This window comes from Budorcas taxicolor, chromosome 7, assembly GCF_023091745.1.
Source record: "Budorcas taxicolor isolate Tak-1 chromosome 7, Takin1.1, whole genome shotgun sequence".
In the NCBI taxonomy this organism is placed as follows: domain Eukaryota; kingdom Metazoa; phylum Chordata; class Mammalia; order Artiodactyla; family Bovidae; genus Budorcas; species Budorcas taxicolor.
In genome coordinates this window covers 16,340,876-16,364,491 of record NC_068916.1, presented here as the reverse complement: position 1 = coordinate 16,364,491, position 23,616 = coordinate 16,340,876, and the positions used below count along the sequence as shown (strand labels likewise).

The 23,616-nt window shown below is 48.5% G+C and overlaps 1 protein-coding gene across 1 annotated transcript in view; it reads right to left on the bottom strand.

Moving 5' to 3' along the window:
* The window catches only part of ARHGEF18 (Rho/Rac guanine nucleotide exchange factor 18), an 88,002-nt gene that overhangs the window by 14,918 nt on the left and 49,468 nt on the right, over nucleotides 1-23,616 (bottom strand). The window contains exons 11-15 of the mRNA XM_052642524.1: nucleotides 6,245-6,383; nucleotides 4,382-4,494; nucleotides 4,082-4,222; nucleotides 2,180-2,430; nucleotides 1,331-1,456 (exon numbers count right to left, since the gene is read on the bottom strand). Of these exons, the coding sequence (XP_052498484.1) occupies nucleotides 1,331-1,456; nucleotides 2,180-2,430; nucleotides 4,082-4,222; nucleotides 4,382-4,494; nucleotides 6,245-6,383 (770 nt within the window). The remainder of the gene's footprint in view (nucleotides 1-1,330; nucleotides 1,457-2,179; nucleotides 2,431-4,081; nucleotides 4,223-4,381; nucleotides 4,495-6,244; nucleotides 6,384-23,616) is intronic.

The window sequence follows — 23,616 nt, the reverse complement described above, 5'->3', positions numbered from 1 at the left end:
GGCCTGTGGTCCCTGCAGCAGCTCCCTGGTGGCTGCTGGTGCATGCCTCTGGCTAAGAGCCCAAAGAGGCAATCATCTGAAGCCATCCTTTCTTTTTTTTGGCTGAATTGTGCAGCTTGCGGAATCTTAGTTCCTCAATCAGGGATTGAATCCAGGTCCACAGCAGTGAAAGTGGCAAGTCCTAACCACTGGAGCCGCTTCTTGGTGGGGGCTGAGGGCAGCTTCCCGTGCTTCCTTCTGCTTGTCTGTCCCCACTGCTCTGGTTTGTGTTTTAGGAAGGCCAGGAACCACTGTATTTTTGACTGTGCCATGGTGGCATGTGGGATCTTAATTCCCCTGACTAGGATCAAACCTGCGCCCCCTGCATCGAAAGTGTGGAGTCCTAACCACTGGACCGCCAGGGAGGTCCCGGGAGCCAGTTCGTAAGAGGATGGGAGGGGATGGGACAGAGACCTGAGACTTGGCTCTGTTTCCTTCTGTCTCATGCAAAACCCCCACCTGCAAGGGGCTTCTGGTTCAGGATGTCAGGCAGCCTGGCCCCATGCTCATCACCAGATGAATTCAGACCACTAGACGACCCTCTCCCTGTCCCATCGGTCTGCTGCCGGGAAAATGGAGTGAAATTTAATGACTCTCCGCCCTTCACTCTAGACCGTTATTTACTGGGTGTCACTTTGGGGCACAGGCTGCAGGCAGGGAGCTGTTCTGGGGCCCTGTACTGCTGCAGGGCACACGCTGACAGCAGCCCATGGCCTTGGCCCGGGAGCACCTCTCCCGACGCGGCAGGCAGGGGTCTTGGCTCCTGGGCCCTGAGCACCCACATGCTGTCAGGCAGAAGACAGGTGTGGGTCATTCCATGGGCTGATGGGGACGAGCGGGGAGCAGATGGGCGGAGGACAGAGAGGGGCAAAGGCTTGGAGGCCTTGTATCTGCTAGAACATCTGAGGCAGGGGAGGTGGCTCTGGAGGGGCAGGGAGGCCCCGTGTGATGACACTCATGTCCCCTCGACAGTCTGAGGGATGGTGGTCACCCACTGAGTGGCAGCTCAGGGGCCACCCTGCTGTGGTGGAAACAAAAACCACGCCTGCTATGCTTTACACCCGGGGATTTTCCAGAGCTTTCATGGCCCTATTCTGAATGATTCTGTGGTTAAAAATGAGGCAGAACCTGGAAAATCACTGGTTGTAACAAGTCCTTTATAAAGCTCTCCAAATGCCTACAGTTTTGTGGGAAAAACAAAAAAAATCGCTCCCCATGAACAAACCAAAAAACCTACCTACTGCAAAAAGAATACATTTTTAATATAAAGAGATAATTATTTTTTTTTTACCTTGATCAAGTTTTGAAATTTCTTGTTTTGCTGCAGCAGCAGCTTGTAGTGACTGACGGCGTCGTTGTGGCCGCTACAAAAGACGCTGTATTTTTCTTTCATCCTCTCTCCGTTTTCACCTGAAAACTGAGGAGAGGTGTGGACCTGTTACTAGGGGAAACATGGAAACTGCTGGAGAAGGTCTTTGTCTCGTTTGCCTGAGTCTGCTAAACCACAGATTGACCTGACTTGGGGTTTCACTCTCTTGTCTGGCTTGCTGGCCCCAAACAAAATGCTTCAGCACATGGCGTCTCATTAACAGGGCACCGAAAGGGCAAAGGAGAAAACTTCTGCATGTCACAGGCGCTTGTAAAACACCCCAAAATCCGACCAGGAGGAATACATTTAAGCGAGAGAATGTTAGAAAAAATTCAGAGGTGAAAAGGGTCTTCTTTTCATGAAAGGGTCATCTTCTCCTTAGTTAGGTGACTTGCTTGCTCCGGGTGCTTCGAGGGCAGATGAGGGGTCCTGGGTCCCCTCTGTCAATCTCGGGCTCGGCTCAGAAGTCCACTCAAAAGTCAGTTTGGGGTCAATGGCCCTGCCATCCACGGCAGTGGTCCAAACACCATGCAGGTGTCAAGACCAAAAAAAAAGTAAAAACTGGCCAACCAACCAACCAACCAAACAAAAGCACAGCATATACACTGGACGGCATCTTGACAAGCATGTTTGCTGTTCAGGCCTCTGTGTTTCTGAGCTCCCCTGCCTCAGATGGGCAGCTGTGAGAGGCCAGGACCACTGTCCTCGGGGGCTGGGCTCTCAGCAAACAGAAGGACAGAGTGGGGTGGGGGTGGGCCTGGCCATACCCACCTGCTGAACCAGGAGGTCCCCGATCTTCCGGATGACGTAGTTGCGGGCACTGCCCTCCTCTAGTGACTCCAGGCGGCGCTCCTTCAGCCGACACAGGAAGTGGCCGTGCACCTCCAGCAGGTCATCTGCTCCTGGGAACAGGCGGCTGACGGCCTTGGGGCTGAATTGCAGCTCCTCCCGCAGGGCCCGCGAATAGACCTTGAGCATGATCTTGAGCGTCCGCACATGGTGGGCCTCTGTCTGCATCAGCTCTGAGGGGACAGGGATGCGGGAATTAGCGGTGCAGGTCGACACCCCAGCTGGGCCCTCCCTCGTCTCACTATGGGCCAGTCTGGCCTCTCAGCTTTCCTTGAAGCCCTCATCATGGTGGTCTGACCTCCCAGGGGCCACGCCTCCCATCCTCCCTGGCCCAGCACTGCCCAGGACCCAGCTTAAGGAGGTGGACAGACACCAGAAAAGGCAGGACTGGATGTGTGCCGAGACCTCAACTTCACAGGAAGGTTTTCTGTCTAATGTCAACTGAAGACGTTTTCAGGCTGTTTGAAACAAGGCTGTTCTGATGGACATCCCTTCCTGGGATGTGAAACTCACATGCTGGTGCTGTGTCAGAGACCCACCCCAGACTGTAACTGATGGGAAAAGCGAAGCTCAAGGGAGGATTTTTAATTCACGTTAAAAGCAAAGAAAGATTAGATTTTGTGATGAAGTTTTTCTGTTGTTTAACTCAAGGTCTTGAAGCTGTCAGAGATGAAACAGAAGTCAACAGGATACATGTATACGGACGGCTGATTCCTGATGCTGTCCACCTGAAACTATCACCATGTTGTTCACTGGCTGTTGCTGTTGTCACTAAGTTGCGTCTCTTTTGTGACCCCAGGGACTGTAGCCCGCCAGGCTCTGCTCCTCTGTCCATGGGATTTCCCAGGCAAGAATACTGGAGTGGGTAAGCCAGCCATTTCCTTCTCCAGGGGATCTTGCCAACCCAGGGATCAAACCCACGTCTCCTGCTTGGCAGGCAGATTCTTAACCAATGAGCCATCAGAAAAGTCTGTCAATCAGTTATAGTCCAATATAAAATAAAAAGTTTAAGGAAAAGCTTAACAGCATCGGCCCATTCCAGGGCTGCCAGCCACGGGGCTGGAAGGACTCTGTGCTTGTCCAGAAGTGGAGACAGCAAGGCAAAGGGCTGTCCAGATGGAAGCGGTGGACTGCCCACCCCCCACCGTCTCTGTCTGTAGGACCACTGGCTGACCCGGGCTCTCCTCTTTGCCCACACCCCGACTTGTTCTGGCCCTGGCAGGGAGCTAAGTGTGTAAAACGTGGAAGGAGATGAGTGGACACCACTGAGCTGCAGGGAGGGGCCCTGGAGGGACCTGCCGGGAGCACCAGCCCAGGTTTGGGCAGTGTCTGGGAGCTATGGTTTCCATGGTGACCATGACATCCGGTCTCAGGAGAGTGGCTGCTCACGGCCAGCTTCTCTGATGGTTACTGTGAAGGGGTGCCCCCCTGAGAGCCAGTGTTACGGTCACATTCAGATGGACAGACCCGCCTTCACAGCCCCCATTGCAGCTCTGTCCAGGCCTGTCTGCAGCCATCTGACTGGGGATGGCTGCGATGGGCCTGGGTGGTCTTCTCCCTCGGGGTCACCAGCAAGGTGGGGATGACTCAGGGCTGGGCATTGGGCCATTCCCCTCCCTGGGGACTGATTCTCACAAAGTCTTGCCCGGCCACCCCATCTCTGGCCTGGAAGGCCCAGCTGCCCTAGGATGAGGGGAGCAAGTGGAGGGGGCCACGTGGTCTCAGGGAGGGTCGACAGTGGAGCCCCGGCTCCCCAGTGGAATCAATTAAAAAAAAAAAAAAAGAGAAAAGAAGAAGAAAGAGAAGGCACACAGGCCTCCTTACCATAAAGCACATCCTGCCTTTTCACCACCTCCCTCTTCTGTTTCTTCACATACTCGGGGTCCACAGAGAGGCTCCAGGACTCAGCCTCGAACTCGTGGGCGTCTGCATCGACCTCGCCTCTCAGCGAGGCAGTGTAGGGGTCTGAGGGAAGGACAGGAGGCTGACTGCTCGGCGGCTGGGGCCTGGCTGGCTCAGGGGCTACCCCCCACCCTCGTCCCCTGGGTGCCTGCATGTGGGTCTTGATGCCTCCCAGGGACTGGAGCCCACGCGACACCTGGGGAAGGATCACGGTGACGGTACCTTCTATAAAGACGGGCTCAGTGCTGGAAGATGTAAGAAAAAGAGAGTCATCGGCCACCTGCTTGACCTTTGGAAACAGTGCATCAGTTTCATCCATCTCTCCTGTGAGTGGTCTAAACAGACATAAAAACAACTTTAAAAAACTTGAATTAAGCGTGCGCGTGCACGCACACACACACACACACACATACATACAAACAGTCTATAAGAGCAAACCAGGTTGTTACTTGATTTGATTAGATACTATTTGAGAACTTTCTGGGTGTCAATATAAGGCTTAACTCTGTCATAAATCTTTATTTTTCTTCCTTTTTCTGGCTGTGCTGCATGGTTTGTGGGATCTTAGCTCCCTGAGCAGGACTGAACCTGCACCCCCTGCCATGGAAGCGCCCAGTCTTAACCACTGGACTGCCAGGGAAGTCCTTGTCACAGATCATTTTTTAAAATTAGGAGACTACCTGTGAATGTGACATGACAAGCTCTTCCATCAAACTAACTGTTTTTTGAGGGGGAGGGGGTATGGTTGATGTACAATATTATGTACGTTATGGGTGTATAACACAGTGAATCACAATTTTTTTGACTCAACTTTTAAAGGTTATATTCCATTTATAGTTATTATAAAATATTGGCTATATCTCCTGTGCTGTTCAATACATCCCTGTAGCTTATCTCTTTTGTATGTAGTAGTTTGTGCCTCTTAATTCCTTGCCCCTATCTTGCCTCTCCCCACTGGCAACCATTAGTTTGTTCTCTGTATCTGCCACCAAAACTAATTTAATGTTCAAGTACATTCTATGAAAAAGTGAGTGAAAGTGTTAGTCACTCAGCCGTGTCTGACTCTTTGCGACCCCCTGGACTGTAGCCACCAGGCTCCTCTGCCCATGGGATTCTCCAGGCAAGAATACTGGAGTGGGTTGCCATTCCCTTCTCCAGGGGATCTTCCCGATCCAGGGATCAAACCCCAGTCTCCTGCATTACAGGCAGATTCTCTACCATCTGAGCATCAGGGAAGCCACCCAAGTACACTCTACAGGTGTATTAATTAAATGCTTCCTTTCCTAGCCACTGGTGCCCTCTGGAATCCCCAGAATTCTTTCCAGCCAGAGCAGGGTGGACACAGCTTCATTCCCAGTCTAGACTAGAGGGAGAATCCTTTCTAGGGGCAAAGAAGATCAGCTTCTTGTCCCACCGACTCATGCAGCGACATTTTTTTTAACATGAGGTTTTCTACTTGAACGCTGCTGAACGCAACACTTCGAGAACCACCTCGAAGCCCTAGGAAAACCAGTCTAAAGCACAAATAATAGGATACAGACTCCGCAGCGACCTCAGCAGACTTCCTGCCTGGTCTGCAGGACAGAAAGGAGCCCTGTCCAAGGGTCCTTTAAGAGCAGGAAGCAAACTGGCTCCAAATGGCTGGGGACCCCAGAACACACCTGTTTTCCCCCTTCCCTTTGGAACTTTTTATTTTGTGTTGGGGTACAGCCGATTAACAATGTTGTGATAGTTTCAGGTGAACAGTGAACGGACTCGGTCATACATATACATGTATCCATTCTCCCCCTGACCCCTCTCCTATCCAGGCTGCCACATAACACTGAGCAGAGTTCCCTGTGCTATAGTGTAGGTCTTTGTTGGTTATCCGTTTAAAACGTAACAGTGCAGAACACACCGTTTTTGAAAAAGAAGAGGAGTGAATCTCCCAGGCAGGTGTTAATGGGAATCTTGCCTTTGGGTGGTGTGGTCCTGCCGAGGGTCTCCTTCTAGAGAGGCTGTCTGAGGGGTCCCTGGGGAAGCCTCCCCACCTACCGGCTCCCTCCTTTCACCAGCCCCTGGTGGCAAAGGGGGTACCCCACTCACCCAAGTCTCGTCCCGGTTCCCGCTGGGCTGGGTGCTGGCTGTGGACCCCCCTTCTGCGAGACCGTCATGCCGACATTCCTGGTCGGGTGCGGGCTGCCATCGGACAGGAGGGTGGCCCTCGGGTGCTCCTTCAGGGATGCTGCGACGGAGGCAAAGACAGAGTGGGTGCTGAGGAAGTGGGCGGGGTAGTGCAGGTGGCCCGTCGGGAGGCCCTGCTCCGACTGGGGCCGCAGCGCTGACAGGATCTTGGAGGTCAGCAGCTCGTTGTCCAGGAAGATGCTCTCGCTCCACTTCCTGGGGAGAGAGCCGTAGAAAGAGAGCTCAGGGCGGCTGCGGGGTGCGCCCTCCCTGTCACCGCTCTTGGAATGCCCGTTCCCCATGGTCACGCTCTGGGCGCTGAGACCCGGCTGCTCTGTGCTGTTTTTATACCCTGGAGGAGGAGGGGGGGATCCTTCTAGAAATGGCAAGCTGGTTCTCTTACTGTATTGGCTGAAGCCGTGGGTCTGGAGGGCAGGAAGTGTGTCCCCACTGTGACTGTTCAGTGTGGAAATCTCACACGATTTTCTCCTTGGGTAAAACACCAACAAAATGGCAACTCCCCCACTCCAGACCCTTTCTGCCTTGGTGGGGAGAGGGGGCAGGTAGTAAGGACCAGCTTATATCCGCCACAGAGGATCTTAGCATCACGGACTAGGGAGCTTGTACCGACATCACACACGCGACTGTAATTAATCTGAGACCAGCTGTCAGGGTGATTCTGAGACGTGGAGACCACGGGGTCTCTGATGCTCGTAATTGCTAACAGAATCTGAGACTCTGATCCTATAGTAGAAGGTGATCGGAAACCAACCGAACACACGCCAGGGGCCCAGCAGGGCTGTCTGTGCTCATCAGCTTGTTAATTTCAGGGTTGGGATATTACTGTGGATAGCAACGTATCCCCCCCAACCCTGCCACAGATCATAAACTTGAATGTGTTCTACTCATATGTGACTTCATTCAGTCCTCTCAGTAAGTGTGAAAGTAGGCAATCTTATCTTCATCTTGATAAATAAGGACACTGACAATTAAGAAGTCCAATGTCCAATGCCAGTTATATTTGATAAATGAAAGCCCATGATATACTCACAAGACGACCCGATTCAAATCTATAATTTTTTCACACTTGTTACTAGCAGTGCCTTGTGTGTTACTTTAAGGTCCCAATCTATGGGTGAGTACTCATCTATTAAAACTATGCTTGAAGTCATGATTATACCGGATTTTGGACACACACCCCCTAAACACAATACATACATACACATAATAAAAAACAAAACAACAACAACAAAACCAGAAATCTAGCAGCAGACTGGGTGTCGAGTGGAAAGGATGTTGAACACAAGAGACCAAGAGAAATTTGAAATTAAAATAATTTCAAATTATTAAAAAAGAATGTGATGCTAGAATTACTGTTTAAAAAGTGCAAATGTAACTTTTGCCTTCTTTAATTTAAAAATATGTATTGAAGGACTTCTCTGGTGGTCTGCGGATTAAGAATCCACCTGCCAATGGAGGGGACAGGGGTTCGATCCCTGGTCCGGAAAGATCCCACATGCGATGGGGCAACTAACCCTGTGCAACACAGCTGCTGAGCCACTGCTCTAGGGCCTGCAAGCCACAGCTACTGAGCCCACGCGCTGTAACTACCGAAGCGTGCGTGCCTAGAGCCTGTGCTCCGGGACAAGAGAAGCCACCACAGTGAGAAGCTGGAGCACCGAGACTGGAGAGCAGCCCCCCTCGCTGCAACGAGATAAAAGCCTGAGCAGCGGCAAAGACCCAGCACAGCCAAAAATAAAAATATGGACGGGGAAAAAAAAAGTGTTGAACATTTGGATGCACGGTACCCACTGATCTCTCCCCCACGGATGGAAAGATGCAGCTCTTAGAAAGCCAGGCTGTCATTAATTAGGCTGATTTTCTGCTGCCTCTTTTTTGACAAATCCACCATGGAAGTCAAGCCTACCTGGGATGGGCTGCTTGGCTAGTTTATTTATTCTTAGGGTGAAAGCCACATTTAAAAGCTTTGCTCTAAGACAAACAGCAGCCTTTAAAAGAAATCTGACCACTGGCATTCCAGGTCTGGCTCCTGGGTCCCCAGTGCACCCCCTCCCCATCCCCCAGTTTCTCTATGTCACTCGAGGAAAGTAGCTGGGATTCTGGTTCTGAGCAGCACAGAGACTGGGTGGTGCCATGTGCTCGGTGATCTCAGACGTCCTGACGTGGAGATGGTAAATGGCTGACGGTGCCTGTTATCATGGCAGGCACAGGTGACCAAGCTGTCGCTCATATACCAACACCTGTTTGGCAAAGGTGAAAATCGTAAACTGAGGCCTCCACGGTCCCTGGCAAGTGCTTCCCGGCATTTCTACACCCAGTGAACTCCACCTCGGCAATTATGATCTATCTGGACATACAAACAGGGGATGAACGCAGAGACAAAGCCTTTGTCCAGTGTCCTGGTGTGGCTGGTAGGCTGTTCCTGTGACCCAAGGTCCTGCCTGAAGTCAGATGGATTCTGCTGTAATTGAACAGCCCACAGAAGAAAAGGTAACCAGGAACACCCCTGAAGAATCACCGCTTCCAGAGAATTTTTAGAAAATGATGGATAACACTAAATCTACAGTAAGTGGAATCAGAGCCTCCTTGGGCTGTTGGGAAGACATTTTGAGGTTCTTGCATCTTAGGGTCTTGCTTAGGGATCCCAGGTACCCCTGGACTCTCAGAAGGGGAGAAGGGACAAAATTCCAGGTAACACAATGCTGAGTTGGCCCCGTAAACCTATGCCACGATTTGCTCATTTACTCTCATTTCTGTCTGTCTCCTTGGGAGGAGGGAGGAAGGGTCTCTCACAAAATAGACACTGAGAAATCACTGTTTCACAGGATTTTACTCAGCTAGAAAAAGGAATGAAATTCCAACACTTGCTGCAACGTGGACAAAATGTGAGGACACGATGCTCAGTGAAGTAAGTCAGACATGAAAGGACAAAGATGGTCGGATTCCTCTTCTAGGAGGTCCCAAGAGGAGTCAGCCTCCCAGAGACAGAATGCAGGATGGGGTTGGGTGGGCTCCTGGGGTGGGGGAGGGGAATGAGGAGTTTTGCTCAATTGGACAGAGTTTCAACTGGGGAAAATGAAGAGAGTTTTGGAGATGGATGGTGGTGATGATTGCCTGACACTGTGAATGTACTTAATGCCGCTGGATTGTACTCTGCAAAATGGTTAGGCTGGAGCCTTAGTCACCAGACCACCAGGGAACTCCTAAGTGACTCACATTTTTCACCTCAACTATCTCTGCACGTGATTGTGAACACCGCTCAAGTACTGATTCGAGGGTTACAGATACATTTTAGTCAGCTGGTGAATCTGCAAACATGGAATCTGAGAATAATGTCGTCTGTCCATACAGTGGAGTACGAGGTACTCAGCCGAAGAAGGAATGAGAGGTTGAAACATGCTCCTATGTGGATGGACCTGGGAAAAACCCTGCTGAGTGAAAGAGGTCAGGCACACAAGATCTCTCAGTGCAGGATCCCACCTCTATGATAAGTTAAGGAAACATTCAGGATAAGTCCATCCACAAAGGTAGAAAGCAGATTAACAGGTGCCTAGGACTGGGGGCTTCCCTGGTGGCTCAGACGCTAAAGAATCCGGCTGCAATGTGGGAGACCTGGGTTTGATCCCTGAGTTGGGAAGATCCCCTAGAGTAGGGCATGGCAACCCACTCCAGTATTCTTGCCTGGAAAATCGCACAGACAAGAGGAGCCTGGTGGGCTAAAGTCCACAGGATTAAAAAGAGCTGGACATGACTGAGCGCCTAGAACAACAGGACTGGGGGAGATTAGAGGGTGACAGCTCCTGGGTATGGGTTTCTTCTGGGGGTTCTAAACTTGACTGCATGAAAAAAAAATGAGAAGGGGGAAATTTCCTGATGGTCCAGTGGTTAGGAATTGGTGCTTTCACTGTCGTGGGCCTGGGGTTCGATCTCTGGTTGGGGAACTAAGATCCTGAAAGCCACGTGGTGCAGCCAAAGAAACAGTTTTTAATTAAAACATTTTTTAAATCAATAAAATTGATTGTGGTGACTCTGAGAACATTAAAAGCCACTGCACTGCACACTGAAATTGGTGGATTGTATGATATGTGCATTGCATCTTGGTTAACAGGTAAACTGAGAGGAAGGGCCATCTTTCTGCAGGAGGAGAGGGAGCCGAGGGATCTGTAGGCTTGACACCCACTGTGAGTGAGTCTTGCTGTCCCTGACTCTGAGACTGCCAGGAATCTGTATTTATCCTGCCATTGTGTTCTGCACCAGCACAGCTACAGTGGGGCAGGTGAGCAGTGGCCGGGCGCTGGGATCTGGGTGGTGCTGTCTGCACTGCCACGGGAGCCACCCGGGGGCTTAATTAGCACCCTCTGCCCGCCGCTGAGAGATGCCGTCGACAGGCGTGCTCCTGGCCCACTGCGGCGACGCGTCCACCGTGGAGGGGACCCAGAGGAGAGGGAGGGACAACAAAGAGAAGTGAACAGTGAAAATGGAAAAAGTTCTCGGCCCGGAGGAAAAAACACGCCCTGTTCTCAGCCACAAACACAGACAGCAGTCCGTTCTCAGGAATTTTTTTTTTTTCTTCAAACCTGGAATCTAGAAAAATAGTGTAGATGATCTATTTGCAAAGCAGAAATAGACACAGACATAGAGAACAAATGGATGGATATCAAAGGGGAAAGGGGTGAGGCGGGATGAACCAGAAGCCCTGGATTAACATATACACACTACTGACAGCAGGTATAAAATCGCTAACTGAGGAGAACCTACTGTATATAGCACAGGGGCCTCTACGCAATGCTCTGTGGTTACTAAATGGGGAGGAAATCCAAAGAAGAGGGGATATATGTAAACACACGGCTGAGTCACTGTGCAGTACAGCAGAAACTGACACAACATCGTAAAGCAACTATACTCCAAAGAAAATTAATAATAACAATAAAAAAAGATGCTACCCTGGGTTGGGCTTCTGGGTGGGAGAGGCTCAGACAGACTGGTCATATAATACAGGTATATATCCTAAGCCTGGTGGCTCAGACGGTAAAGATTCTGCCTGCAAACGCAGGAGACACAACAGACAAGGGTTCGATCCCTGGGTCGGGAAGCTCCCTTGGAGGAGGGCATGGCAATCCACTCCAGTATTCTTGCCTGGACGGCTACACAGTCCACGGGGTTGCAGAAGCGACTTAGCACCCACACACCCTGGGTTATGAATCAAATCCCTCCTAATGTTCTTCAATGAATAAAAGCAAATAACATAATCACTTTTTAAAATGTCCTCGCTGCTAAAACCACCACAACAACCCCCCCGTTTTGTCTTGGTTTCTTAGAGAGTGGTCTCTGAGCAAATCAGGTGATGAAGCTGGTGTGAGAGCTGTAGTGATCCCATCTTGAGATGTTACTTGGATGACAGACCCCACGCTGTGCAGTTCAGGTGAACAGGGGCTAATTTCTATCGCACTTAGGCTCCCAAGTGAGCTGCCGTCTATAAATCCCCCGATACACCAGCAGGACCCCATCAGCCCATGGGGGAATCGTAAGGACCCACAAGGAAAGTCTATGAATATGACTTAATAGTTACAGACCTGCTGAAAGTAATTTTTCCAGGAAACCCATCAAGTGACCATCTTAATTGGACTTAAACTGTCCTTATATAATCTAGACCCATACTGGCTTCCAGAAACACTGACTTCCAAATAAGAATTTTAAATTCTAACCAACAAGGATATACCCCCTGTTGTTATACCAACAACAATATACCCCCCTGCTGTATATCATGGGGACCTATAGTCAATATCTTATAATAACCAATAATGGAAACGATCTCTGAAAAAGAATAAGATATACATGTATTGTTGTTTGGTTGCTAAGTCATGTCCGACTCTTTTGCAACCCCATGACATGACTGTAGCCCACCAGGCTTCTCTGTCCATGGGATTTCCCAGGCAAGCATACTAGAGTGGGTGGCCATTTCCTCCTCCAGGGGATCTTTCCGACCCGGAGATCGAAGCCAAGTCTCCTGCACTGGCAGGTGGATTCTCTACCATTGATCCACCTGGTATTATTACTGAACCATTTGGCAGTACACCTGAAACTAACATAACACTGCAAATCAACTACACTTAAAAAAATTTTTAATATTCTAAATGGCAGACTCCTCCTGTCACTCTATGGGAAACCAACTGGAAACATCTCTGGGAGGCAGTTGGGCCAGGGCACCATGTTCCTGGAATTTTCTGCTATAGGCCAAGCACGTGGATCAGACCAGCGGCACCTTTAGGCAGGACCAGACTTCTCCAGCCACCCAGTAGTTTTGGAGGCTTGGCTTCAGAACAGCTCCCCCATTTCTCCCAGGTGGGTGAGATCCTGGGTCATCCTCCACCACCTCCATTCTTTGTGTCTGTGAGAACTTCTCTCCCAGGCTGTGAGTGCCGCCTGTCTCTAGAGGGTTCTAGCAAGCACAGGCTGCAGGGAGAGTGTTCCAGAGACAATTAAGAAAATCTGATGCCAAGTGGAGTTTTCAGTTCACAGCTCCAGGCTTGGCGGCTGCCTGAGAACAGACTGAATCGATGCTGAGACAACTCATTGATTTCTCTGCCTTGCTTCACTGTATGTTATACAACCGAGGTGGCATAAAAAAGAAAAAGAAAAAATACAGGAGGCAAAAAAAAAACGACCCCAAAAAACAAAACCAACAGCCAAACCTCAAATCTTAACTCCCTGCCTCAAAGGACAAAGAAAACAACTAAAAAAAAAGGCATACTGTGGTTTAGAAGTGTAAGCCAAAAAGAATATTCTTTGTGGATCTGAAATTACCCAGTTAACAAAATATGCAGCCCCCGTACTCCCAATTACGTCAAACCAGCAAACACCACTATAAAAAAAAAAAAAGTGATATTTTCTTGACTGTGTGTGCAGAAGACTTAAGCATCACAAAACAGTATAAAAGTAGAAATAACCCATAACTCCACCGTCCACAGTTAACTGGTACTGGAATGAAGATTTGCAAGTTGAGAATTAATGTTTAATACTGAGTGATTTAGAGAGCCATGTTGAAAGCTCCCTCATGTATAGCAAAAGGATAATATGGTAGCAAATACATATATATATTTTTTGCATAAATATTGTACAGGACATGTGGGTTATACAATCATGTCAATGTATGGCAAAACCAATACAATATTGTAAAGTAAAATAAAGTAAAAATAAAAATTTTAAAAATTAAAAAAAATCACAATCATACAAAATATTCCATATTCTTTATGGATAATTCTGGAAGTTAAACATAGAAAGGACAAATGGCCATGTCTGTGGGCATGAACATGAACTTCAACCTAAAAACTTCACGTTTTTCACAAACAAAAACTCAAAATGGACCACAGATTTAGAACCATAGAACTATTCAGAGCTAACATAGGAGAAAATCTTTAGGAACTGGGGCTGAAATGGTGAAGAGTTCTTTGCTGTGACACCAGCAGCCTGATCCACAAAAGAAAAAAAATTTTTTTTACCTGCCTTCATCATAATTAAAAATGTTTGCTTGTGGAAGATCTCTTTAAAGGATGGAAAGACAGGCTACAGAGTGGGAAGAAATATTTGCAAACTGCCTGATGAAGGACTAGCATCTAGAATATATAACAGACTCTCAAAATCCAATCGTAAAAATACAAACAACCCATTCAGAAAAATGAGCAGAAGAGATGAAGACTGCATTTCAGGGAAGAAGATATTGAATGATGGTGTTAAAAAAAGCACATGGAATGATGTTCAACATCAACCAACCATCAGAGAAATGCAAACTAAAACCACCAGGGACCTTCACTACCAGGATGGTTAAAATAAAATAACAGTGATGATGCTAATTGCTTGCGAGGATGTGGAGAAACTGGATTGCTCATACATGGCTGGTGAGAGTGTAAGAGAGTGCAGTTGCTCTGGAAGACAACTGGGCGGTTTGTAAAGAAAACGAAACAACTCCACTCCTGGGTATTTATCTCAGAGAATGCAAAACTTCAGTCCAGACAAAAACCTATGCACCACTGTTCACTGCTTCTCTGAGGCCCAAACTGGAAACAATACAGAGGCCCCTCACTGAGTAAAAGGTTGGATGAACGTCGGTCTACCCACAGGACAGAATGCAGCACACAACAGTCAGGGTGGATCTCACGGGGACTGTCCTGAGATAAAAGAGCCAACCTCGGACGTCCCTGCAGCGGACTGGAATCCACCTGCCAATGCAGGGGACATGGATTCGATCCCTGCTCTGGGAAGATCCCACGTGTCTTGGAGCAACTAAGTCTGGGTGCCACAGTTCACGAGCCTGCCCTCTGGAGTGTGTGAGCTGCAACTACTGAAGCCTGTGCTCCACAAAAAGAGAAGCCACCACATTGAGAAGCCTCTGCGCACAACTAGAGAGTAACCGCCGCTTGCCACAACTAGAGAAAGCTCGAGTGCAGCAATAGAGACCCAGCACAACCATGAATAAGTAAATATTAGAAATATTTATATTTCTAGAGATATAAATAAAGGCATTACAGTAAATATGCAAATAAAGAAAGACAAAAAAAGAAGAATTCCTGCAGGAATGTGAGCGTTGGGAAACTGAGTGGGAGATATATGGAAACTCTGTAGTCTCTTTGTAACTTTTTTTTTTTATAAATTGAAGACTATTCCCAAACAAATGGTTAATTTTTTTTTTTTTTTAAGTTAAGTTCGGGAAGAACTGAGCCTTGTTAAAAACAAAAGAATAATTTTTGAAAAGGTATGTGTGTGGGCACTCCGAGTCACATTTAAAAAGGACCAGAATGGGCCAGGCCCTTCTTGGCAGAGGGAGGAGACAAACAATTGAAAATATTTATTTAGGGATACCTATGTTCAGCAGTGGCGTTATTCACAGCGATGCTGAGGTGGGAGCAACCCAAGTGTCTATGGGTGGAGGAATGGATAAATAGATGTGGTCCATCCATAGCACTGGGATTTTATTTTAGTCTTAAAAAAAAAGGAAGGAGAGGCTGAGCCCTGCCACACTGTGGATAAACCCTGAAGACATGATGCTCAGTGAGAGACACTAGACACAGAAGGACACACTGTCGGATCCCACTCACAGGTGGTCCCTGGAGGAGTCAGAGCCACAGAGACAGGAAGTGGACGGTGGGGCTGGGGGTGGAGGCAGGGGCCAGGGAGTGAGTGTTTCATGGGGACGGAGTTTCAGTATTTCAAGACACGAGTTCTGGAAATCAATGGTGGGAATGGTTGCACTGTGGTGTGAAAGTACTTACAGCCACTGAATTGTGCCCTTAAGATGGTTAAGATGACAAGGTTTTAGTATATTTTATGACTATTAACATCCCCTTAAGGGACTCAGAGTGTGTCTGCCCAATACCACACGATGGAGAAGAAATGAGACTCCTTCACTGTGGTGTCCGTCTTCCCTCTGTGCAGGTGAGAGGCCCCTGGGCTGAGAGGAACAGAAAAACCACACCTCGAAGATCACCGAGGCTCAAGGCGGGACTAGGCACGTGCACCTGCCTCAGCTGCTCAGGGCCCGGCGCAGCGCAGCCCAGGGGCACAGACGGCACCAAGTGAAGCCTCTGGACTGAACGATGCTCGAGTGGGACATGGAGACAGCTGGCTGCGCCTGTGCGGAGCACCTCTGGGGGAGCTGGGGAGGACAGAGATGACAGAAGGGCAAAGCCATCCTGACTGGCAAAGAGGAAGGAAGTTAACCTTACAAACTCAATGTTAATCTGCAGCAAAAAAACAAAACAAAACAAAACAAAAAGCCTTCTGGGCTGTGAGCACGGGAAATGATGGGGTGAGAATTTTGGGTTTCCCGTTTCCTGGAACAAATCAAGACTAAACTCCGAGAGGTGTGCTCTGCAGCCCTAGAGGAGAGTAGACTGAGAGAAGGTGTTCATGGTCACTACAGCAAATGGCCTGCTAGTCCCTGGGCGGTTCTGCGCATAGTGGGGAGACAGAGTGGATACGGGCCCCTGGGGTATAAGCTAGGTGCTGGCTGAGTCCCTTGTGACATCCTTGTAAATTCACAGGGGGATTAAGAACCCATGAGCACAGCTTGAGCAACTTTAAAATTTACTGGGGCCAGACTTCCCTGCTGGTCCTGTGACTAAAACTCTGCACTTCCAATGCAGGGGACCACCCGGGTTCAATTCCTGGCCACGGAACTAAGATCTCACATGCCATAAGAGCCTGCATGCCGCAACTAAAAAGATTCCACAAGCTGCAATGAAGATCCTGCATGCTGCAACTAAGACTTGGCACGGCCAAATAAATAAACATGTTAAAAAATTTACTGGGTGTCCACAAACACTCAAGCTTGGCAGTGAACCGATCTTACATAGAAGGAGGGTCTCCAGTAGAATGCCAAAGGGCTCTGTCCTTGGCCTTGACTGAGATGAGACCATAGGAGCCTTGCTTAAATTCACAGATGACAGGCAGCAGGGAAGTTACCCCAGATTTTGTTTGTAAATAAAGACAGAGAGATGAATTAACACAAAACTGTCTTGGAGAAATTACTATAGAGGAAATACCAAGAGATCCAGCAAAGATGGCGGGTATGGGGCAGTTCCCACCTGTAGCAGCAGCACAGGTGAAAAACCAGGGGGGTGTTCCAGGTGCCTGCCAGCAGCTCAGCAAACCAACAGCGTGGTGCACACAGGGCTGGGTCACCTTAGGTCACAGCAATGTCAGTGTGATAACCAGAGCCAGGAGGGCTAAGCTGCTGGCCGGCCAGGCCTGCCTGGGCATTTACCTTGGGCCACAGCCAAGTCCAGTGAGTTCACTGCCCCAAAGTGGCATCCAGGAAGCCACACGGTTTTCTAAAAAGTACCAGAGAGGGTGGCACACAGGGGGCCCCAAGCCCCCACGAGGGCCCGGTGGGGCATGCCTGGAAGGTTGACAGACCCACCAAGGGGTCCCAGCTGTGACTGTAAAGGAAGGGGTGGAAGGTTGGGAGCAATGCCTGGAGGAAAGAAATCGCAGGATGGTGCCCATGCAGGACAGGGCGGGTATGGAAGCGGGTTCTCCTGGGGGGCTGCCCTACGCAACAGGTGACGGTAACAGGTGAGGAATTGCCGCTTTCCCGTAATTATTAAACACTTAATAGCAACCGCCCAGGATTTCACAAACCACACGGAACCACTGCTCCTGTTTCAGCACATTCTTTTCCATCTTTATTTCTGTTCATTTCAATGAGGAGGTCATGCTGTTGCCCACCATCAACCATGTCTGATCTGGAAAAACAACGTTTTCCCACAGTTGGACCTCATGTGGGGGTGAGCTCTTGCCAAACTCAACTTTGCATCCCGCCTTTCTGCTGAAGATGTGTCATAAACATTCTGCCAGCCTGTGAAACACACTGCGGAAAGCTCGTACTGTGGCTTTTGTACGGAAATCTTCTGCAATGGCTGTAAAATCACTTACTAGAGACGACCACTCCTCTAACAGGCTTCCCAGGCGGCGCGGTGGTAAAGAATCCACCTGCCAGTACATGAGACGTAATGAGAGATGTGGGTTTGATCCCTGGGTGAGGAAGATCCCTTGGAGGAGGAAACGGCAACCCACTCCAGTATTCTCCTGGAGAACTGTCCAGTATTGTCCTGGAGAATCCCATGGACAGAGGAGCCTGGTGGGCTATAGTCCATGGGGGTCACAAGAAGCCAGACTTGACTGAGAGATTGAGCATGCTCCTCTAATGTCGTGTTATAATGTTTCCTGTGGTTATAAATTAAGCTGTGATGGTCATCTGCATGACACACTTCCATCAGCAACGGATATTCTCCTGGGATAGATCCTTGTTAGCAGCTGGGTACCCCCCGTGGCCCATTTCCACAGTCTGTTCCCCCCATCACGAAGCAGACTGTCTGGAAGCTTCCTGATAGTGGGGGAAAAAGGGAGCTCCCCGGCAGTACAGGGGTTAAGACCCTGTGTTTTCAACGCAGGGGTTGCAGGCTCAATCCCTGGTGGGGGAGCTAAGATCCCACAAGACTTGCAGCCAAAAGAAAAACACCTCAAAGAGCTCTACTGAGCCAAGAGCACCCTGGTGAGCTGGGGGTAGGTGGCCTCCCTCAACCAGGGAACTTGGACTTGACACACTTCTCAGGAGAGGCGGGGTCCCCTTTGCATACACCCATTCTTTCCCCCATTGTCCCGGGGGCCCCTCCCTGGGCTCTTCGGGAGCCCCCGCCCCTCAGTGTAGGGCCCTCCCTCTGTACCAGTGAAACCCGCCCTGGCCATTTGGCCAAGGCTGTGACCTCCTTGAAAGGCTGCCCGCCCAGACTTGCCAGCCCCGTCCCTCCCCACCTGCTGCCTGCGTGGCTTCCCACACACCTGGCTAGTGTCCCCGTGGCTTCAGGATGCAGTCCTGAGTCCTTGGCCTGCTTGGGACAGACTCTCTGGGATGTGGGCCCTTCCTAGGCCTCACCTTTTGCCACCATGCCCACCCTCAGAGGCCTTGGGGACCCTGGCCCAGGCACCCCTTTGCTTCGCCAGCTTTGAGGCCAGGCCAGAGTCCCTCTGGGTTGCCCTGCCCTGCTCCCTACCTTTCAGGTCTAGGCCTTTTGGTGGTTTCTTTACCCTCCCCCGCTTTCACTGCATCACTCAGGCCTCATTGAACCTTGACCCCCATGAGGGTAAGGGGTGGGTGTCCCTCATCTCTGTGTGACATCACTGGCCATCTTTGGGCTCAGGGCACAGGTACACAGGCAGATCTCAGCCCTGCTGGGAAGGTCAAAGGCAGACATCCAAGGGTGAGGCCTGCAGTAGTCAGGTACAAGCCTGTCCAACCTGTTCTTGGTTATTTCACTTTAAAGACACGTGGTCACCTTTGCACACTTCTCCTGGGGTCTCTGTGGCTCTTTTGTTACCCTAGCTGACTTCATGAGGACAGCCTCACCCCCTCACACGGCCCAGCCTTACCCCCTCCCACCCTTGGGAACTGGGCAGACACGTCTGCCCTTGCCCTTGGCCCACCTGGCTTTCCTGGCAGGTTTGATTTATTTTTGTTGTTGTTTGGTCAGTTGCTGAGTCGTGTCTGACTCCTTGCAAGCCCAAGGACTGCAGCATGCCAGGCTTCCCTGTCCTCCACTATCTCCTGGAGTTTGCTCAAATTCATGTCCATGGAGTTAGTGATGCTATCTAACCATCTCATCCTCTCTTGCCCACTTCTCCTCCTGCCCTCAATCTTTCCCAGCATCAGGGTCTTTTCCAAAGAGTCAGCTCTTCCAATCAGGTGGCCAGAGTATTGGAGCTTCAGCTTCAGCATCAGTCCTTCCAATGAATATTCAGGGTTGATTTCTTTTAGGATTGACTGGTTTCCTTTAGGATTGATCTCCTTGCTGTCCAAGGAACTCTTAAGAGTTTTCTCCAGCTCCACTGTTCAAAAGCATCAGTTCTTTGGTGCCTCAGCCTTTGTTATGGGTTTATTTATTTACTTATCTAGCTGTCTATCTAGGCCATGCTGTGCACCTTGTGGCACGTGGGATCTTAGTTTCCACATCATGGTTTGAACCCTGGCCCTCAGCACTGAAAGCTTGGAGTCCTAACCACTGGATCACCAGGGAAATTCCTCCTGGCAGGTTTTGAAGCTCTGTGTCTGAAAGCAGACCAGATGGAATCCTACTACCCATTTGGAATCGGGGTGGTGGGCCAGGCCGCCTCTATTTGTCGGGGGAAAGATGAGGGAGGGGCTGTGGGTAGTCTTGTCTCTAGCCTTCCAAGATCAGAACCTGGTTTCCCTCGGGCTCCACCAGCCCCAGAATTCTGAGAGATGGAGGATGCTCTTTACACATTTCAAGGTGACCTCTGACTAGGAAATTTTGATGGTACACTATGGAAAAACTTGGGTGCCTGGGGAGAAACCACACTCTTCCACAAAAACTGTTCAAAGCTCCTTTTCCTTCTAGGACATCTGAGAGTTAGGGATGCTTTGTGGCTTAAAACATACACTAACTGGAAACATTCATGTGAGACCTTTATTCTGGCAGAAGTGGGCCAGTCTGTCCCCATTATCCCTCAAGTAGTTTAGCATCATTTCCTCATAGGGACATGATGTGTAGAAAAATATTACTCTGACATTGCAGGGAAAAAAAGAGGCTGGGGTAGGGCAGTCAGGCACAGCTAGATTTTAGTACCCAGTCAGTAGATGTTAATTAAGCAGCTGGTGTACTGCCTACGAGTCAGTTCTTAACACTTTTTTTTTTTTTCTGTTCATCTGTGTTTTTTTTTTTTTAACTTTATTTTACTTTACAATACTGTATTGGTTTAGCCATACATCAACATGAATCCACCACGGGTGTACACGTGTTCCCAATCCTGAATCCCCCTCCTACCTCGCTCCCCATACCATCTCTCTGGGTCATCCCAGTGCACCAGCCCCAAGCATCCTGTATCCTGCATCGAACCTAGACTGGCGATTCATTTCTTATATGATATTATACATGTTTCAATGCTATTCTCCCAAATCATCCCACTTTCTCCCTCTCTCAGAGTCCAAAAGACTGTTCTATACATCTGTGTCTCTTTTGCTGTCTCGCATACAGGGTTATCACTACCATCTTCCTAAATTCCATATATATGTGTTAGTATACTGTGTTGGTGTTTTTCTTTCTGGCTTACTTCACTCTGTATAATCAGCTCCAGTTTCATCCACCTCATTAGAACTGATTCAAATGTATCTTTTTAACGGCTGAGTAATACTCCATTGTGTATATGCACCACAGCTTCCTTATCCATTCATCTGCTGATGGACATCTAGGTTGCTTCCATGTCCCAGCTATTGTAAACAGTGCTGCGATGAACATTCGGGTACACGTGTCTCTTTCAATTCTGGTTTCCTCAGTGTGTATGCCCAGCAGTGGGATTGCTGGGTCATAAGGCAGTTCTATTTCCAGTTTGTTAAGGAATCTCCACACTGTTCTCCATAGTGGCTGTACTAGTTTCCATCCCCACCAACAGTGTAAGAGGGTTCCCTTTTCTCCACACCCTCTCCAGCATTTATTGCTTGTAGACTTTTGGATCGCAGCCATTCTGACTGGTGTGAAATGGTACCTCATTGTGGTTTTGATTTGCATTTCTCTGATAATGAGTGATGTTGAGCATCTTTTCATGTGTTTGTTAGCCATCTGTATGTCTTCTTTGGAGAAATGTCTGTTTAGTTCTTTGGCCCATTTTTTGATTGGGTCATTTATTTTTCTGGAATTGAGCTGGAGGAGTTGCTTGTATATTTTTGAGATTAGTTGTTTGTCAGTTGCTTCATTTGCTATTATTTTCTCCCACTCCGAAGGCTGTCTTTTCACCTTGCTTATAGTTTCCTTTGTTGTGCAGAAGCTTTTAATTTTAATTAGATCCCATTCTTAATAAACTGTAACTTGAACGTTTTTTTTTGGCAGGGGGGAACACTGGCTTAATTATTACATCAACAAATAAGGTACTTCTTTAAATTAATATCTAATGTCTAAATTAAAATCTAATGTCAAGATGGAATTTCTCTAAATTATTCTTGTTTTGTAAAGATAAGAGCTAACTAAGGCAAACTGTTATTGGTGAGTCATCTTTAAGGAAAAAAAAAAAGAACAAAGCAGAACATTCTTGGGCTTAAATCCAGGCAGCTGCATATTATGTTCCTGGAGAAAAATGCAGTCCAAACTCCTTACCTGCACAGATTGCTGGCTGAAAAGAAATGGTCCTCATGAAACTCGGGTAAGAGCTCATGAAAAAATGTCACCTTTGTCACTGTTACCTGGATTTGATCCCTCAATTATAGTAGAGGAATGAACTTTAAATATTTTTTTTTTTAAAGAGAAAATTAAGATAAAATTAAAAACCAGCCAATACTCTTGTCATCATTTACAAACGACTCTGCCCCAGTATCTGTCTGCCTGGGTGGTACGCTGACAGCTGTCATCACAGTGAATATGCCCCAGAAGGTAAAGAATCCGCCTGCCAATGCAAGAGCCACAGGCCCGATCCCTGGGTCGGGAAGACCCCCTGGAGAGGGGAATGGCAACCCATTCCAGTGTTCTTGCCTGGAGAATCCCATGGCCAGAGGAGCCTGCTGGGCTATAGTCCATGGGGTCGCAAGGGTCGGACAAGACTGAGCACAGCACAGGGCGTGGTCTTTGTATCATTTCAATCATTTCCCTCTTGTCAGATGTCAGATCCACGTATTCCAATAACATACACAAGCCTCAAGGGGACAGAATTTTAGAGGCAGAGGTTAGAAAATGCTTTATGATTTCAGATCTGCATCAGTAAACTGCTTTTCCAAATAAATGTACCGATGAGAACAACACTGTAGGAAAACAAGAGTAAGAAAAGATAATCCTGGGAGGGGACACAACAGAAAGACAGTTAGCTGCAGCTGCAAGGGATTGCGGGTATTTCCCCTCATTTTTCTGTTTCCCAAATTCTCTGTGATGGTCATATGACCTTTATAGTTAAAAAAAAAAAAGGTTAATATTAGGAGGAAGCTGGGTGCAGGGTGTGTGGGAACTTTCTGCACGATCTTATTTTTTTTTTGCTGGAGCTGTGTGGTTTATGGGATCCTAGTTCCCAAGGATTGAACCCAAGAACTGGTGGTGAAAGCACTGAGTCCCAACTACTGCACCGCCAGGGAATTTCTACATGATCTTTTTTTTGTTTGTTTATTATATTTTCTTCAAAAATCTAAAATTATTTCAAACAATTTAGCATTTGGATGGCTGGAGGCTTCTTTAAATTTCTGATTAGAAGGAAATTAGAGAGAAGAGTCTCTACCATAGGTTTGGTTTCAAGTAGGAAATCTGACAAGTTTCCATTAATGGAAAGGCTGTTGGATCTATACCAAATGGCTGGCAAATAAAAGTGCATTTATCTACTTCAAATATTGAAGGTCTATGACTTTTAAAAAGAAGTGCTGGGGGCTTCCCTGGTGGACCAGTGGTTAAGACTCCATGCTTCAACTGCAGGAGGCTCGGGGTTTGAAGAAGAGAAACAAGGAAAAACAAAGTGGACAGCGGGGGGAGGGGGATACTGTCATGGGCCTTTAGAGGCCCCTCGGGTTTATACTTTATTCTTGAAACTGAAGCTACAGAAAAGTTTATGCATGAGGGTCTTAGATCAGATTTGCCTCTTGAAGCGGCTGATGCAACCAGGGAGCAGTAACAGAAGGAGCTGAGGGTGGAGAGTGCCAGGACTGCTGAGACGAGGACTGGGCAGGGGCAGACTCAGGGCAGGGAGAGGTGGTGACTTTGACCTTGGATGGGAGTCACCCAAGCTGCTTGGGAGGT